The sequence below is a fragment of the Camellia sinensis genome, chromosome 8 (genome assembly GCF_055761805.1).
Source record: "Camellia sinensis isolate YWXY chromosome 8, ASM5576180v1, whole genome shotgun sequence".
In the NCBI taxonomy this organism is placed as follows: domain Eukaryota; kingdom Viridiplantae; phylum Streptophyta; class Magnoliopsida; order Ericales; family Theaceae; genus Camellia; species Camellia sinensis.
The window spans coordinates 13,926,109-13,946,071 of record NC_138968.1 but is presented as its reverse complement, the minus strand read 5'-3'; the positions used below and the strand labels follow the sequence as shown (position 1 = coordinate 13,946,071).

The 19,963-nt window shown below is 32.8% G+C and overlaps 1 protein-coding gene across 1 annotated transcript; it reads right to left on the bottom strand.

Annotated features, from left to right (window-relative positions):
• Positions 1–10,808: 10,808 nt before the first annotated feature.
• LOC114297534 (rust resistance kinase Lr10) lies at positions 10,809–18,394 on the bottom strand. Its single transcript, XM_082882094.1, has 7 exons — positions 17,430–18,394; positions 16,360–16,383; positions 15,597–15,620; positions 14,456–14,479; positions 13,246–13,311; positions 13,124–13,156; positions 10,809–12,205 (listed from the first exon to the last, which is right to left on the bottom strand). The coding sequence occupies exons 1-7, from the start codon at positions 18,253–18,255 to the stop codon at positions 11,064–11,066; spliced, it is 2,139 nt and encodes a 712-aa protein (XP_082738220.1). The 5' UTR covers positions 18,256–18,394; the 3' UTR covers positions 10,809–11,063.
• Between the last annotated feature and the right edge of the window lie 1,569 nt (positions 18,395–19,963).

Sequence of the window (19,963 nt, the reverse complement as noted above, 5' to 3'; positions counted from 1 at the left end):
GATTTACCGGTACAGTCACAACAGGAGAGGGGGTTGGCGCAATTGCAGCCACCACACTAGTACTTGTTTGGGCATTAGTTTCAGTAGCCATGAATTCTAAATTATAAAACAAAATTAGAATTAGAATTTATACTACACAGAAAATTAATCCAAATTCACAGAATTAAATTCTGTAAAAATAAAAGAAACAAGAATGTAACTTTTATTTTTTATTTTTTTTTCAATTAATTTGAAAATAGAATAAAATTTTATTTAATCAAATTAATTCCATAGAGAAAATTAAATAATTAAAAAACTAAAACTGAATTTTTTAATTAATGAACACTCAGAAATAAATTAAGAAAATCAAAATTAATTTCTGACAAAATTCCACAAATAAATATTTTGAATTGTTAATGACACCAGTATATTACTACTAGTTGTTAAAGAAAAAGACAGTATATTACTACTATCTGTCAAACAGTATATAACTACTATTTGTTTTCCAACCAGAATATTATTTTGAACAATCATAGAAAATAATTTATGTAAGAAAGATAAAGAAGAAAAGAAATAAATGAAAAATCATGTAAACAGAATAATTCAGATCTTTCTTAAGATTGTTGGAACAATCTTCTGTGTAAATAAAATAAATTGAAACTAAATTAAACAAAATAAAATAAATAACTTACATAATTTATTTTGTCGAACCGAATGAAAAATAAAAGACCAAGTCGAGTGTGTGACATTCTGTCCTTAAGACAGATTCGCCCTGCAACGGTGCTTACGGTTAAGTGGCATCTATCTCCCAAGATACAATGATCTTCACAAATTGTAGTAGCACTACAAACAATTTGTACAGCGAACCAAACCTGTGTTCTAACTCTCTGAATTTTATTCTAAAACAAATATGAAGAATAATGCACCAAAGATAAAAGTTTGGACAGCAAAAGAATATTTTTCAGACTGTTTTTTCGGATCTCAAATCTGTTGGAACAGATTTGGTTTTATAGACTTGAACAGGTGTAAATTTCAAACTGGAACTGTTGCACTGTTTCGAACAGCTGCAAGACAGATTTGAACTTATAACTAACAGATACAGTTACTGTTTCAAAACTGTAACTGTTTGGGCAGTTTATGAAATTTGAAACTGACCAATAGATTGAATAACTATTTGGACAGTTTTGAATATGTCCGATAGTAAAAAACCTGTTCGAAAATTGCAACTATAGTGGAATATGGAAAAGGCACAAAATTGGACAAAAAATTTGAATTTGAATTTCAAATTCAAATTTGGAATTAAATTCCTGCAATAATTTTTGAAAAAATTTTGTCCAAAAAATTAATATTAGAACCGACCCACACCCGCTCCCGGCACGGCTTGGCCAGACGGCGGCGCGCGCGTGTGGTGGTTTGGGCTAAGGTTCACTTTGTCCATTACAAACTTAGGGTGCCCCTTGGGGCCCAACCCAAGTGTTGTAGTCTAGAGCTTATATACACAAAAAAGCTCTATTAAAGTTTCAATGTAGGATAACCCATTAAAAGGAAACCCACATTTAAATTTTTAAATGTCCATTCCACGAACCCGAAAACGACGTCAAGTTTCTATTTACTCATAAATGGTTTTGATGAACCGTCTTCACTATGTGACTTGCCACGCGGCAAGGAATACGTCACCTTTTCGGACCCACCCCAAAAGACGTGTGGAGCCCACTCCATTTTTGGCTCAAAGTTGGCCCAAAATAAACCTTATAAACCAAATTGTCCAACAACTCCTCTACTCAAACACAACACGGGTTGGATTTGCATCTAAAACTCTCGTAACCTCACATATACAAAAATAAATAAATAAATAAATAAATAAAAATAAAGAAAGAAAGAAAGAAAGAAAGAAAGAAAGCAAGCAATTACAATTAAATGACGTTTTTGTCCAACGAGATTGTCAATTATAAAAAACTTAATAGTTTGGTTGTATGTTTTGAAAATAGTTTCGGAGTTTGGGATGACTTAATTATTTTTTTTGTAGTTGAATAGATGACAATGAGAGAAATAATGGTTGATTGATGTGTAGGAAGCGAGAAAATGAGTGAGAAAGGAGAAAAAATAATTGATTAATGTGCAGTAAAGAAAAAATTAATTTTGGATTTCTTTTTTTAATTTTCAATCAATCAAATTTTAATTTTTTTTTCTTTCCTAAAATTGTCTATCTAGAGACAAAACAAACAATGCCTAAACAACTTCTCCTTTCCCTTGGAATATGTTGGACTAGTCGGAATTTTGAGGGGTGACCAAGAAGACATCTGTCGGGTGTAACGAGTTCATGCGTTTGGACTTGGATCTTGCACCACGCGTTGTTGGAGAAATTTTGTTATCTCAATATTTTATTACTTTGCCTGATATTTTGAGATTTGAAGTTTGAAATGTTGATGTATGAGAAGTTGGGGATTGTGATCATCTCCTTTTACCAATATGGAGAAGGAGAAGTTGTAGTACATCATTTAGTTATGAGTTTAATAATATTGTTTAATTTAAAATAATTATACAGTTATATTTTTTTTTTATATAACAATTAGATATGAAATAGAAATCTTTTATTACATGAATAGAATGGAGATGATCAAAGTTCAAAATGTTGTACAGTAAGATTGTTCAAAAATACGGCTTAATTAGCTAAAATTGTTTAATTTGCACGATTCACTGGCTAATCGCAAGTTGATTTGATTTGTAGTTTAAAATTTATAATTCGTCTACAAAATCCTCCTACTCTGCCATAGTTAATACATATATACATAATATTTATTTATTTATTTATTTCCAATATGAAATATCAAATTAAAAATAAGTGTGTGAGATATTTGGGATGTAGAATTTGTTGTAAATTAGTGTTATATGTATACAAAATATTATGCAAAATAATGTTATATATTATATGCATATACTTGATAAATGTTCAAAATTATTCTTCAATTAACTAATAAGTTAAAACTGCCTAAACAGCAGTTTGGTTATTGATAATAAATTTGTCAAACAACCATCCACAATTTGATTATAATTTTATCATCAAATTACAACAAAACAAACCGCGGAGAGTATTGTTATAATAATTATTTATTTTGAATGTTTTTTGAACTCCCATGTTGTTTTGAAAATTCAAATAATTCTTCTCTTAAATATTTGAGTATAGGTTATTGAAAAATCTAGAAACCCTAGATGTTGATTTGTGATTATGTACCAATTTTAAGCAGAATATAACAATCTCAATCAAACAATAAAAGATAAATCGACACAATGATTTTACGTGAAAAAACCACAATTGGACACCTCCAACTGTGATCAAAAAACCACGGGCAACAGCCACAAGGCAATCCATTAAGAAGATATAAAGGAATTACACAGGTATACTCTCAATTACCTAGAGAATCCACAACGCCTAATTGAACCAACCTCTATGTGCCTCTTCCAATCCCATCTTCATCTCGGAATTATTTTTCCAAAGAGCCACTCCAGGATCTACCGAAGCTTCAGGCTCTAATTCTTCAGACTCCACCGAAGAACAACTCTCTCTTTTATGTATAACAAACCAAACCTTTGATGTACTCTCTTTAAACCATGAGTTGAATACTCAATAAAAACATCAAAGAAACTAGAAAAATATCTCCAGATATAAACCTTAAGATCTAAAAAGAAGATCTGGAGAAGTTCCTTTAGTGTTAGGAGAAAACCAAGTATTTATAGAAAACCAAAGCAATCCTAGTTTCAGAAGAAAACCAACTCCTTAGCAAATCTGGAAATCTGGGATCGCGCGGTCCGCTCGACCGTGGGTCTTCCCGCTCAAGCGGATACTTCATATTTTGTGATTTCATATAGGCTCCCCGCTCGAGCGTCCGTTTCCCCGATCGAGTGAGGAATCACACCCTCCAGTATTTTTTTCAAGCATAGTAGAGATGCTGTGAGCTCGCAAACCCCGCTCGAGCGCCCCTTTCCCCGCTCGAGCGGGAAGGCCAAAACTGGAAAAACTGGAAAAGAATAACATGATCGGATATGCAACTTTGAATGCATTTTTGCATTTTGCTTCAGGCTGCGAGCTGCCGGGCAGCTCGACCCCCGTAATAATCAGCGAAGTGGCAATCTTGTATACATTGACATCACAAACTTCTCTACAAAGCACGATTCGGATTGGATTCGCCTCTAACAACTCATAGCCTCGCTGAAATATAAATGCGAATAAAATTACAACTCAAAGGAGTTTTGTCAAACAGGGTTGCCAATAATAAAAACCTAATAATGGGAGAGTGTCTCAAAAGGGTAGAAATTCGAATACTTTTTGGGTTAGGAGACAACCTTACATGTTTAGGCAGAATACCAAGATTCATGAGGGTGTTCACAATGCCACGACACTTACCAAGACCGCTAGACCTGATTTTGTTAAGACCAAAAAGATTTGGGTAAGAAAACTTGATTTGTGTTAATTTGTTTTTTTCGGTTTTAGGTTTGTGTGTGTGTTTTTTTTTTCATTTAATGTGTGCATGTTTGTTTTCTGTCTTGCTTTGTTTAGAAAAAAAAAAAAAAAAAAACCCAAAAAGATATTCTTGTATGGTTTTGCAAACTTGAAATTTTTGAGCAGTCCTTGGTGCATATTGGAATTGATGAGAATAATTATTACATGTTAATATGTGTGTGCTTTCTATGGTCATTACTCATTTTAGAGTGTGTGTTCTTTGATTAGTATGTCTCATTCTGTACACACTCTTGGATTAGCAAATATCGGAGTCTTCCGCCTTAGTGATTATTTTTTATGGACTTCTGGCATTGTATCTTTTGCTTTTCTAGAGGAATTGACCTATACTAGTATATCATGGGTGATGTTGAGTCTCTTAACCACCTTTCATCTTTTTGCATCTCCATGGCTTTCCCCTCTGCTCTTTGTTGTCCAGGCATGAGGAAAAGGCTACCTCAGAGTCACCAACCAGGCTATCCTTATTATACCCATGCTTCTCTGGTTCGGTTTCCATACTCTTGAGCGTGTCAGCCGCCAATGAGTGTGCAAAAGAAAAAGAAAAAGAAAAAGAACAAGAAAAAAGAACAAGAAAAAATATGCAAAAGAAAAAAAAAAGGGATTCATTGATTGAGGGGGAGCCTCCGTCTTTACTCACCAAATACCCCTTGATTCCTAGTGGTTTGACTTTCCTTAGTTGTGCTTAGATTTTCTTGTCGAAGGTTCAGCTTTCATATCACTACTAGGATTTGAATCTTGTGTTTGTCGAACTCCAAGAGTCACACACACACACTGTTATCATGGGATCTATGCTTTTCACATAATGCATCACTTTCTTTCATGAGGAATCTTCTATAGACTGTGCACATTGTGTTTTCAAGTAATTGTGATTCTTGGATAATCTTGTGTGTTTCAAGGTACAAATCTGAAATTCCTTGCTTGCTCCACCATATTATTTTTTTTTTTTTTGTCGTTTTCTTCTTGTCCATTGTTTTTAATAAGGGGGAGTTTGGTTTTTCATTACAAGAGTTTGTTAGCATCAACACTTTGATTTGTTTTGCAAGGGAGATTGGCTATAATTGTTTGCATGTTGCTATGCACTGTTTGCTTATTATTTCCTTCTTGCATGCTCCTGATATTTACATCATCATATCATTACTTGTGTGGTTTATGATCTTTCTTTAGTTGATTGAGCTTTCTTTGTCAATTCATGACAAAAAGGGGGAGAAAGTTGTTTTTCATATTTTCATGTCATGTGACGGGTGCATGTGTCGGGTGCATGTGTCTTAGTTTTCAGGTTTTCATGCTACATGTTTTTAAATCTCCAAGTCGCATTTATTCATGTTTTCCATCTCATATGTTTATTGTTTTTTTCATATACTCTTGTGGGACTAATAGTTGTTTTGGAGATTGTGGCACTAATAATTGTTTTGCAGATTTTGACCGTCAGAAAGAAGTTTTGTTTTTGTTGACTGTTATGGGTTGGGGTGATTAGGATTTCATCTGTTAGGTGGGTTTTGTCACAGCATTGCCAAAGGGGGAGATTGTTAGGTTTTTATTATTGGCAACCCCATTTGACAAAACTCCTTTGAGTTGTAATTTTATTCGCATTTATATTTCAGTGAGGCTATGAGTTGTTAGAGGCGAATCCAATTCGAATCGTGCTTTTGCAGAGAAGTTTGTGATGTCAATGTATACAAGATTGCCTCTTCGCTGATTATTACGGGGGTCGAGCTGCCCGGTCAGCTCGCAGCTCGAAGCAAAATGCAAAAATGCATTCAAAGTTGCCTGTCCGATCATGTTATTCTTTTCCAGTTTTTCCAGTTTTGGCCTTCCCGCTCGAGCGGGGAAAGGGGCGCTCGAGCGGGGTTTACGAGCTCACAGCATCTCTACTATGCCTGAAAAAAATACTGGACGGTGTGATTCCCCGCTCGATCGGGGAAACGGATGCTCGAGCGGGGAGCCTATATGAAATCACAAAATATGAAGTATCCGCTCGAGCGGGAAGACCCACGCTCAAGCGGACCGCGCGATCCCAGATTTCCAGATTTGCTAAGGAGTTGGTTTTCTTCTGAAACTAGGATTGCTTTGATTTTCTATAAATAGTTGGTTTTCTCCCAACACTAAAGGAAATTCTCCAGATCTTCTTTTTGGATCTTAAGGTTTATATCTAGAGATATTTTGCTAGTTTCTTTGATATTTTTATTGAGTATTCAACTCATGGTTTAAAGAGAGTACATCAAAGGTTTGGTTTGTTATACACAAAAAAGAGAGTTGTTCTTCGGTGGAGTCTGAAGAATTAGAGCCTGAAGCTTCGGTGGATCCTGGAGTGGCTCTTTGGAAAGACAATTCCGAGATAAAGATGAGATTGGAAGAGGCACATAGAGGTTGGTTCAATTAGGCGTTATGGATTCGCTAGGCAATTGAGAATATACCTATGTAATTCCTTTATATCTTCTTAATGGATTGTCTTGTGGCTATTGCCTGTGATTTTTTTATCACAGTTGGAGGTGTCCAATTGTGGTTTTTTCACGTAAAATCGTTGTGTCGATTTATCTTTTATTGTTTGATTGGGATTGTTATATTCTGCTTAAAATTGGTACATAATCACAAATCAACATCTAGGGTTTCTAGATTTTTCAATTGGTATCAGAGCGGGTCGTTCTATTTTTATTTTATTTTTTTTAAAAAAAAATTCTTTTAGAACGCTCTATTTTTTTTAAAAAAAAATTTCTTTTAGAACGAGATCTTATTTGATTTGTGATAATGGATTCAATTCGTGAGGGAAATTCTATGGTTCGACCACCCCTACTTGACGGATCCAATTATTCTTTTTGGAAAGCTCGGATGAGATTTTTTTTAAAATCTATTGATGAAAAAGTTTGGCAATCCGTCATGAATGGGTGGACTGAACCAACAATTACTGTTGATGGAGTAACTTTCCCCAAACCAATTGATAAGTGGGACACAACTGATTACCAAAATAGTAGCTGGAATAGTAAAGCTATCAATTCTCTTTTTTGCGCTGTTACACCTGAAGAGTTTAGTCGTATCTGTGATTGTGAAGTCGCAAAAGAGGCTTGGGATATCTTACAAACTATTCACGAGGGCACTCCTTCTGTTAAATGCTCAAAACTTCAAAGGCTCACGTCTAGTTTCGAAAACCTTTCAATGAAAGATAGTGAGACCTTTGATGAATTTTATGCGAAGTTGAGTGACATTGTAAATTCCAGCTTCAATTTAGGTGAAAAAATACCAGAATCCAAAGTTGTGGGAAAAATTTTGAGATCATTGTCCGATCGGTTCCAACCAAAAGTTACGACTATTGAGGAGGCTCAAGATGTTGACAACCTCAAGCTGGATCAGTTGGTTGGAAATCTCCAAACTTATGAGGCACATAGAAATTTCAAAAAGAAACAAAAAGATGTTGCTTTTAGTAGTGCTCATAAAGTGGTTGAGGATTCTGACGAGGATTGTGAGATAGATTCCAAGATTATGGCTGCTTTTGTTAAACAATTTAAAAAATCGTTTTTGAAAAAGAATCCTAATCTGTTGGACTCTACTCATACTCATAAATCCAAAGGCAAAGATACACTCAAAATTAATTCTATAGCCAAGAAGGAGAAAGGAAAGATACAAGGGAACTCTGAAAGTGTCCAATGCTATGAATGCCAAGGATTTGGCCACTTTGCTTCAGAATGCCCCACTCGGTTGAAGAAGAAAAAAGCCCTCGCCATCACTTGGGATGATGAATCAGAATCTGATAAAGATGAAAATGACAACGAAGGTCAAGGCGAAGAGGGACATAAGCAATTCTTTGCTTTCATGGTGGCTTCCGAAACTGAAGGACAAACAGAGTCTCCGAAGAGGTCAGTTGAGAATACCACTGATGATGAATCCTCAGAGAGTGATAATGAAGAGCTTGAGCAAGCTTATGAAAAGTTGTATAAGGAGTCTCTTAATTTATTCAAATTGAATGACAAACTCACAAAGAAACTCAAAGCATGTGAAGGTGAGAATGTCAAACTTAAGGAGGAGATTTCCGAGGCTAGGATCAATGCCATCAAGATAGCTGATGATCAACAAGTTCTTTGTGCAAAATTGTTGACTTGTGAGACAGAGGGGGATGAGCTACAGGAAACTCATGCCATGTATGAAGAAAAGATTGAATCTCTCGAGATGTCACAAGTTACCTTGGAAGAACTAATGATCAAGAAAGAGGAAGAGCTCAAGGTTGCCATGGTTACTATTGGTCTTTGGAACAAAGGATCAAAGACTTTGGAGGATATCATTGGGTCTCAACAAATCTGTTCAGACAAGAGTGGCATTGGCTTTGGAGATAAGAGAGAGCAAAAACAGAGTACTTCCACATCTCATGATACAAGAACTCAAGGAAAGGGAGGACAAAAGATTCAACAAGAGGAAAGACTTCTCAAACTCCCTAGAGTTGGTAAGGTAAAAGAAAAGAAGGTACACCCTGTTTTTATTTGTCATCATTGTGGTATGCATGGTCATATTCGCCCTTATTGTTATAAGTTGCATGGGAGAGTGTCTCAAAAGGGTAGAAATTCGAATACTTTTTGGGTTAGGAGACAACCTTACATGTTTAGGCAGAATACCAAGATTCATGAGGGTGTTCACAATGCCACGACACTTACCAAGACCGCTAGACCTGATTTTGCTAAGACCAAAAAGATTTGGGTAAGAAAACTTGATTTGTGTTAATTTTTTTTTTTCGGTTTTAGGTTTGTGTGTGTGTTTTTTTATTTTTTTATTTTATTTTATTTTTTTTAAAAAAAAATAAAAGCACCTAGGATGTCCTATAACAAGCAAGGTGACCAAGTGAAAGACTATACCACAAAGACAAAAAAATCCATCAATCATGAGTCCTGAAAAGTTGAAAAGATTTGAAGCACCAGATGATGAATACAACAGGTAGTATTAAATCAAAGTCATAAGCATCATAAGAATGCATAACTCAAACACACATGAGAGCTCACATAAACAAAGTGTGTGTGTGCAATCCTTGAGAGCCACAAAACTAGAGTTAATCCTCGTAGTGATCTGATGGCTGGACCTCCGACACGAGTAACTGACCATCACAGAGAAAAGTCAAACCACTAGGAATCACGGGGTATTTGTTGAGTAAATGCGGAGGCTCCCCCTCAAGTAATGATCCTTTTTTTTTTTTTTAACTTTTCTTTCTTGTTGTCACTCACTGGTGGCATACACGCTCAAGAGTATGGAGACCAAACCAGAGAAGAATGAAATCAAAAGGATGGCCTGGCTGGTGCCTCTGAGGTAGCCTTTTCCTAATGCCCAAATATCATGTACTTAGGGAGTAACCATGGAAGTGAAAAAAGATTGGAAAAAAAAATCATATTATAGAGTGATGGGGCTGGAATTGTTAAAACTTTAATTCCAAAATAATTTACACTTTTTAAAACTAAAAAATATTTTTTTATTTAAATAAATTTATTTTTTGTTTTTCATTATATTAGATACTAAAAAATAAAGAATTTTTGAAAGTATATATTCTACCGAAACAAACAAAGCGTTAGTAGTGTTGGAGAATCCAGTATAGGAAAAACACAGTGCAAGTAGAAAAGAAAAAAAGAAGTGAAAACAACTAATTACTGTAGGTTTAAGAACTAAGAAAATAAAAGTAACTGTTAAAACAGATTTGAGACAGGGAGTTCGAAGTTGACTTACATGCCAACTAGCTACGTAAAGCAAGACCACTGAATCTACACAAACTTGAAAGGATTAATGAGGTTAAAAAGAAATAATGTAATTGAATATTTTCCTAGATATTATCATCCTACAAAATGCTAATCTTTTAAAAGATTTGTTATGGAAAATTCTTCTTTATATTTTCCAACTTGCTTTTTGGGTTTAAGGTGAAAGCTTTTGTTGTGATATGTCTTGTACTTTTATTACACATTCGAAGTTACTGTAAAAGGCATTTTATAAAAGTGGAGGGTTGAAGTTGAAAATCGGAGTAAAAACTCAAATCATGCTTCACCTTGGCCAATGCAGAGGTCTGAGGCAACATTTATGATCCAAAGTTTTAGAGGTATATGTTACATTTTTTGTTAGGGTTTTTATTGCGGACTGGTTGAGTTTAGATGTCCAAAGTTCTTTAATTCTTATTCCATGTCGTGGGTTTGATCTCCTTCCCTCTATAAACATAACCATATTACTGAATCATGTTTAAATTATATTTTGTGTATTTAATTTATTTCTATTGTAAATGCCATAACTTATGATTAAAAATTTTAGATGTTCTACAGTGTCAAAGCAATATTTCTAAACAATGACAAATGAATCCAAATTAAATAAAAATTCATACTTTCATAGCGCTCCAATCAAGCTAGTTTTCACTAGGAAAATCTTTCAAGACAAATTGAAAAGCAATCCAAAGGAAGCTATCTAAACGAAATACTAAGTTTTCGTACAAAAAATTAACCTAATGATGCATATATAGTTTCCCCATCATATGTTTAATAAGGCTGCCTAAATACATAAGCAACTGAGGATGCCAACAATTATAATTTACTCAAATATGAAGCATTTGATATGAAACCATTTACGGTTCACTTACATTCAAAGTGATGGAATTTATGCATTCACCTGATGGCACGGGCAAATCTGTAGGATTTGTGTCAATTTTATGATCTTCAGTTGGCATCTCTTGTAGGCATAGAAAAGGTTTGGGAGGCATCTGCAGTTGTTCAACATTCCCTTCAAGCATTTCTACAACTTTGTTCATTGAAGGACGGTCACTAGGCTTCATTTGTATGCACCACAAAGCCACTATTATCATCTTCTTCACCATCACCCCTTCCTCCTCATTGGTCTCTCCCATTTCTATGTCCCTTCCTTCTTTGAATTGATCATAAATCCAAGAAGGAAAGTAAATTTGGCTTGTATGATCAGCAAAGGCATTCAAATTCCTCCTCCTACCAGTCATTTCCATCAACAACAATCCAAAACTGTAAATATCAGCTTTATATGAAACGCCTCCAATGTTTTTGTAGAACAACTCTGGAGCCATATAACCCATTGTCCCTCTTGCTGCAGTCAAAGTCACAATGCTATCATCAGTTGAATACAATTTTGCAAGCCCAAAGTCAGAAACTTTTGGAGTAAAATCCTCATCAAGAAGAATGTTGTGAGGCTTGATATCAAAATGCAAAATTTGCATGTCACAACCTCGATGTAAATATTCAATCCCGCGAGCCACTCCTAGAGAAATCTCATACATTTGCTTACAACTCAATGGTAGATATCCTTCTTGAGAAAATATATACTTTTCCAGAGACCCATTTGGCATGAAGTCATATATTAGAGCTCTCTTAGATCTCTCTGCACAATATCCAATTAGCTGAACCACATTAACATGATGAATCCTTCCTATGGTAGCAACTTCATTGATAAATTCTTGTCCATTGGCTTTGGGCTTGCCCAATACTTTTATTGCTACAAGATGACCACTTCTAAGCTTTCCTTTGTAGACAGAACCATAGCCGCCTTCTCCCAACTTGTCCTTGAAACCTTTGGTCATCTTTTTAATATCTAAGTAAGAGTAGCTAATTGGCATGAGGTGATTTTGACTTCGTAGATAACCTTCAATGTTATCGAACATCGATAAATGCCTTCTCTTAAACTTACGAATTAAAAATGCAAACGCACACAAGGCAAATAGAATTCTTGTCAAAAGGATTCCTCCTGTATATAAAAATCATAAGATGACAAATTAAAAATCATTTCTTGTCCTGCCATTGTTAGAATTTTGAAGTATTTACCCTAGTGGTGGACAAACATCGCGTTAGGTTCAGACTCAGTTGGATTTAAGTTTAAAAAATATGTAGAAAACTCTTGTGCCAAAGTCCAACCTAGTCTCACTTCGGGCTTAGAAGTCTCATCCAAAATCCAGCCCTAAACTAGTATTACAATCCCGAGCCCACCAAACAAGCCCATATATTAAATAAAAACTAATATTATAAAACTCAGAATTAATAATTTTATATGCACAAAAACTAAATATCAAGCCATATCCTAGGTATAAATTTAGATAAATAAATTTTCTATAAGTATATACATCTTAATAGGTAATATTATGGTAAAAAGGCATGTACTATAAACAAGTTACAACATTTGTGGATTTAATATCCACAAATGTCATAACTCAATTCTATGAGAGTTATAATTATAAAAATAAAAAATTACAGCCAAACATCACATAAGATATAATTAAAGAGTTTTTGGATCATAACTAAAATAATATCATAACTAATATTATAATAAGTCATAATTAACATCACAATATGTATAACTAAGTTATATAATTAAGTCATAATTAATACTATAATAGGTCATAATCAAGTACGATAAATGTTATAATTACGAGGCATATGCTATAATAACATTTCTCATAGTATATGTTAACAATTGGGTCAAATCAGGCCACAAGAAACATTTCTAAATCCAACCCATTAATATGCAGGCTTAAAAAGTCACCCTAACCCAACTTTGTGAGCTTAAATATCAATCTTAAGGCAGTCCATCAGGTCGTGCCCAACCCTAATCCACCTTAAAATCATTTGACAAAATAACTTTTTCCAGTTAAAACGGGGGAGTATTTACCTATGATTTTGAGCTCGTAACCCCAATAGCGATCTAGAAGAAAAATTAAACAAAAATCAGCCGACATGCATAAAAATTACGAATAAATTAAACTAAAATCCAGAAACGAAAAAGGAACTCACATTGACAATCCTGAGGATTCCTCCATGGAACTTGAACTTGAACTTGAAAGACACACCGCCTTAAAACTAACCATAATGAAATATTCAATTAGTCTTAATTATCAAAGTGATCAAAAGTGTCTTGATAGGAATGAGAAAAGTAACCGGCTGAGATCCAACGATTTGAACATTGGTATGATAAAATTGCACCGCAGCATATAAAAATTTTAGGAATTAATATTTTTTATCCTTAAGGCCTCGTTTGTTTTCAGAGATAGAATGTAGGGAATTGATAGTGAGGGGATTGTTAGTGAGGTGATTGATAGTGAGGGGATTAATAGTGAAGGGATTGATAGTGAGGGAATTAATAGTGAGAAATTGTTAAATTATTTTTATATAAAATAATAAAACAAATAAAAAAATATAAAAATTAAATATTAATATTTAAAAAAAATTCCCAATATATAAAAAATAAAAAAATTTCTAATCCCCTCATTATTTTTCTAATACCATCTCTACATCCTCACTATGAATCCCCCTTCCAAGGGTATTACTAATACCAAGGTATTAGTAGTCTCAATGCCATCTCTCAAAACAAACAAGGTATTAGTAATACCAAGATATTAGGTAGTCCCAATCCCTTTCCTATAACCCCAAACAAACGGGGCTTAAAAGTAAAAATCTTATTGCAAAAATATTAATTCTTGTTATCAAAAGAATATTTGTTAAAATGTTATTTTGAAAAGTCAAAAAAAAAAAAAATTAGTGACAATTTTGAAAATAAATAAGGGGCTTTTATTGTTTTCTTCCAATCAACTTTTGAATAAAATATTATGTGATTGTTCACAATAAATTAAGGTTTTAAAAATTTTAATTTAAAGATAAAAATACTTGTTAGGGAAGAAATATTTTTATTGTCAGAAGTGTTATTATTATATTTTTAACGATGAAATTTGAACATTAGCATTATCATTTTATGACCAAAATTTGTCTCTAATTTTTTTTTTTTTTTTTGGAATCAAATTATTTTGTCACTAAAATGCATTTATTAGTGACATTTAAAAATTTTTTGTCCCTAAAAGCCATGTTTTTTACTTTTCAAAACATCTTTTTAATGACTATTATCACAACGACATGAATTGATCCCTAAATTTTTTTGCAACAAAAGTTTCACTCTTATAGGTTGTAATGACTTTGAAACAAATATGAATGGAGAAGGGAGAATACATACAGTCGTAGTCATTACTCAACTGATCTGCATTTTTTGAAAGAAATAAACAGTGTTAGAGACCAAAGCATTACTATTCCGTGGAATGTAGAAACTTGTGAAAATTAACTACAAAGAGATAAAAGGTCAATCCCAAAGCCTGATTTCTCCTTTAATTTTACAAACTAGTGTTCCATTTGGCTTCTTGTTTTTCAATTTGTACAATAAGAATTTTTTACTTTCAAAATGATCTTGCGGATTAACTGCATACCATATTTTTTTATTTAAAAAAACAATCCCCAATGTATATTCCAGGGTAATTACACTCTCGTAGTTTCACTTTGTTCTTGGGGCTGGACTATCTTTCTGTCCAGATATTATTTGGACTCATGAGACCCATCACAGGTTCTATTTTGATAATTTAAATCATTCATTTTTTAAGATATTTCATCTATATTATCTACTCAAAAAAAACAAAATTTCAATCCGATAACCCTAACTTGTTTAATTTATTGTGTTTGTCATCAAAAAACAATAAATAAATAAATAAACATATCGTCTATTTTTTGGAGATATTTCAATAAATTGAACAGATTGTAATTATTAGATTGTTCTTCTTTTTTGTGAATAATATACATGAAGAATTCTACAAAATAAATAATTCAGATTATCGAAATAAAACTCGGGATGAGTCCCATGGACTTGAACAACACTCCCCAGTACAGAGATTGGAGTGCAAACAATTTTTTCCCTTGTTTTTTAAATGTCTTCTAATTACATTGATTAAGTATTAGATTTCTAACTCTTGTTTTAATGCCGATGTATGAAAAAAAACACTCTTGTTTTATTGTGTTTATCTGTCACCGACTATTTTAAATAAGTAAAAAATAAAACATAAGAATAAAATAGAAGGATGAAAGTCAGAGGATGAAAATGATAATTTGCACTATAAATTTTTAAAACAATTCTAGAATGATCAAATCAAGCAAGCCAAATTTAAGTTTCACAGATTTGTGAAATAGTTGAGAAAATGAATCAGTATTACGGAGGCGGCGTCCGGCCCAGGGGAGCTTTTTGTGTTTTCTTCTAGACAAGATTTGAAATAAACGTTGTATTATTACTTAGAAATGAAACAGATATAGATGGAGGAGGGGCGAATACTTACACTTCAAGTAAGGTGTCAACCCATCTGCCATTTTTGAAAGAATAAATAATGTTAGAGATCAAAAACATTACTAGTCCCCTTAAAATACAGAGTATATTAATGTGAAAACGAGAACATGAGACTGGTAGAAACTATTAGAAATTAACTAGTTGAGCCCAAAGCCTGATTCCTCATTTAAATTTACAACCTTGTATTGTCTATCATTTCAAAATTATGTGTTCCATCTGGCTTCAAGTTTTTGAATTTGTACAAGTAGACTATGCAGAACTTTGAATTTCTACAAATAAAGATACACCATGTGTATCTTTTGTATTTTTGTAAGGGTGATATCAGCTCATCACTAATATGTAGAATATAAAAACTCACTTTTCAAGTGTAATTTCTTATTTCAAAATAAATTCTACACATATACATATAGTGACGGTTTTTATGCATACATTATATTGTGTTATTGAAGGATAATTTTTTTTTTCTTTTCATAATTGTATGTTGGTACGTGTATTGAATTTTATTGTAATATTGAAAAAAATGATAATTTGCACTATAAATTTTTTAAACAATTCTAGAATGATCAAATCAAGCAAGTCAAAATTTAAGTTTCACACAGATTTGTGAAATAGTTGAGAAAATGAATCAGTATTACGGAGGCTGTGTTCGGCGCAGGGGAGCTTTTTGTGTTTTCTTCTAGACAAAATTTGAAATAAACGTTATGTGATTGCTTAGAAATGAAACAGACATAGATGGAGGAGAGGGGAATACTTACACTTCAAGTAACGTTTCAACCCATCTGCCATTTTTGAAAGAATAAATAGTGTTAGAGATCAAAAACATTACTAGTCCCCTTAAAATACAGAGTATATTAATGTGAAAACGAGAACATGAGACTGGTAGAAACTAGTAGAAATTAACTAGTTGAGCCCAAAGCCTGATTCTTCATTTAAATTTATGCATACATTATGTTTTGTTATTGAAGGATAATTTTTTTTTCTTTTTCTTTTCATAATTGTATGTAGGTACGTGAATTGAATTTTATTGTAATATTGAAAAAAAATGTATAGCGTACGTCCCTAAAAAGGTATATATGGTAAGAAATGAAAGTTATGAATGTGATATGTAATATGATACTTTGTGGTAAAGTTACGAATAAAAAATTTATGGTGTGCATTTTAAAGTTATGCATGGTGAAATTGTGATACTTTGTGATTTTTGTTATGATACTTTGTAATTTTTGTTATAACATTTTAAGGAGAGAAAAGTTTTAGTAACTTTTGTGGTGAGAAAAATTATGACATGTTATAATCCATGTTATGAAATTTTATTAAAAAGAATAATGAAAGTGTATAGTATGTGCATTTTTTTAGAGATGCAAATTATAAGCAACTCCATGTAATATTATTTGAAAAAAATTACAAAAATAAGGTAGGGTTCTACCCTTATAACAAAATAAATTGTACATTTTTAATTTTATCAATTTAAACTCTAAATCTTTTGATTTATTTTTAATCTAAATTATTTGTCCATTTTTTTATAAGTAAAATTGGTGGAAAAAAATATTTTAGACGTTTTATATAGATTTACATTGATTTTAATAATTAAAATATCATTTTCTTTTTACAGCTTCACTTAACAAAAATAATCGAATAATTTATATTGAGATTTTTTTTTATATAGAAATTAAGATTTAAATTGATAAAATTAAAAACTCAATATTTGTTTTGTTATAAGAGATTATTTATCCATATTTTTGTATTTGATAATAATAAAATGTTCACTATAAAAATAAAAATAATAATAAAATAAGATTAAAAAAAAGGGTGTCTTGGACGTACGCACCTAGAAAGGCCGAAAACCCACGTAGACCATGGCAAACGGCGGCGGTGTAATTTTGAGTATGATTGGAGGAGCAATGCGCCTGAAGTCTGCAATATTCGTAGTTGTTGACATACCAGTAAAGATCAAATCCATCAGCCAACGCGTTGTGGACCTCCAACAAGCTCGTCATGTTACGTTCTATTAAACGACCATCTGGAAGCCGCAACCTAACCGGAAAAAGCATGTCGACGCTGCATAAGTTTGGAACATCTGACCAATCAAGAGAATAGTAGCTTCCAACATGAACATATGAATGCTTTTTCGCCGATGACGAACTGACTGCTTCTCCTTTGATTTCACAGGAAGCAGGAGTACTAATATTGCTACTAGTGTCTATGTAGAGAGGAGATTTCACTGGTTTTTCACAACTCACTAACGCTACAAATGATTCTGAATTCTCAATACTGTAATTTATGGGATCTCCTGTTTCAGTAAAGTAATCACGAATTAAAGAATGAAGAGGAAGAGGAAGAGGAAGAGAAGAGCAATTATTCCTCTGTATCCCCACATCCACCAGGCTGATGCTGCCTCTGTCAGTTTCATAATACTCGATGGCCTGCACGTAGTATTTACCAGAAAACAAGTATACTACTGTCCGATTGTTTTCGCACTCAAGTTCCACAAACTTGTATCCACAATTATCAACTGGGTCGGATTTGAGTCGAAAGGGGAAAGTGATGTTATGGATATGTCCACAAGAAGAAGAATTACAACAATTTACACAAAAGAGAACATGAACAAGAAGGCTTATGTAACCAGCAGCAAAGAGGAGCCTTCCCCTAAACATGGATACACACACAGAGAGGTTTAACAAGGAAACAGAACCATAAATTTCTGTTGGCCACCCACCACGAGACTTGTAGAGACTTACAAATGCAAAGAAGGCTTCCAATACAAGTAGCCACTTTGGTTCATAACACCATTTGTCTCCTAATTGAGATTTATAACCAAACAATAATGTCACCGTAAATTACACTCACTTCCTCTAAAGTTTAAAATAAAAAAAAAATACAATTAATTCAACACTTTCAACATAATTACATTGCTCTCCCTTGATACATTAATTATTGGTTTTCTTGAGAAAGTGTTAATTCCGGGTGTTATTTTATTTTTGGACTTCATTAAAAAATTTGTTAGTTACTCTGCTTTTTGTTTACTTTGTTAACAAATGTTGATTATTTGTATTTTGTTTAATTTGTTAACAAGTATTGATTATTCTTTATTTTATTTGTTTACTTTGTTAACAAATGTTGATTACTCTTTGTTTTGCTAAATAGTGTTGATTACTTTTTTTTATAGGTAAAAAAGCGATACACAATTTTATAATAATTTTTCGTCTGTTGATTTAATCTCGACTAATACACGTGTTTGATTGAAACTTAACCGAAAGGTTAAATAGTTGACCTTCACTTTTTAAATGTCATGAGATAAAGTGGACTGTGGGGCTTTGAAGTGTAATTTGCCCATAAGGTTATGATAACTTATTTTCTTATCTTATTTTATTTATTATTTTTTTGTTTTGATAATTGGATGTCCAAACTAATTCTACCATCCACTTACTGGGGCTCAGTTAAGCCCAAGCAAATGTCCTGTATAAACTGACCTAAAAAAAAAGAGTGCCCCAAAGTTATACTCACTAGGCCAACCCCTTGATGTATCACCACAATATTAGTACAAACACATCTTTCAAAATCCTAAACTAAATCATCAAAATCATTTACTATCCAACAATACAATTAAAGTAAAATCATTCAAAACGCTAAACTTACCTAAAAGTAATTATTCATTAACTTTTACATTCATTCAAAATGTAATAATAAAACAACAGTTAAATTTCATTCAATTCAAATCTATTAAATAAAATAAAAACACTTGCAAACTTACAAACTCCATTATTAAAAATAAAAAAAAAAAAAAGTCTAAGTGCGGCGGGTGCTTGCGGGTGTAGGTAAAACCCGCAACTCACCATATTCCAAACCGCATCTGCCTACATTGTGTTTGGAAAACTGCCCATTTGTATGCTGATCGGTTCAGGTTAGGCGGGTTGTGCAGTTCGAATAACCCTATGTCCAGCCCTATCCAATGCTATACTGTTAAAATGGATGGTCCCAATTAAATTTTGATATTATTATAGTATCAAAACGTTAAATTTTAGGTTTCGTTTGGAAAATGGATTGGCGTTTTGGCTTTTTTACTTTGGAGCTAAAAAGTCTCATTTGAATTGGGTTTTTTTAGTTTTTTTTTTACTTTTGTGAGAGAAAAAAATAAAATAATTATAATTTGTAGTGATATTGTCTTATTACATTTTTAACTTCTTTTTTTTTATTACTATTTTGACCTGATAATCCCATGCCAAACAAGGGCAGTAATGTGACTTCATTGGCGTACTAGCTATTTCTTTTATATTTTCCACACACAAAAAAATATTCAAATTAAAATGCCATTAGTAAGTTTCATTGTAATGAGAAAAATAGGTCAAAATTTGGCATTTAGGT

Bases quoted from the DNA above. Each gene is read 5' to 3' on its own strand.
- LOC114297534 (XM_082882094.1), bottom strand. From the start codon at position 18,255: ATGTTTAGGGGAAGGCTCCTCTTTGCTGCTGGTTACATAAGCCTTCTT. The intron at 14,480-15,596 runs GTAAGTATTCGC...CAAAAAATGCAG, and splicing joins GTTGACACCTTACTTGAAGT to ATCAGTTGAGTAATGACTAC. The intron at 13,157-13,245 runs GTGAGTTCCTTT...TTTTTCTTCTAG, and splicing joins GAATCCTCAGGATTGTCAAT to ATCGCTATTGGGGTTACGAG.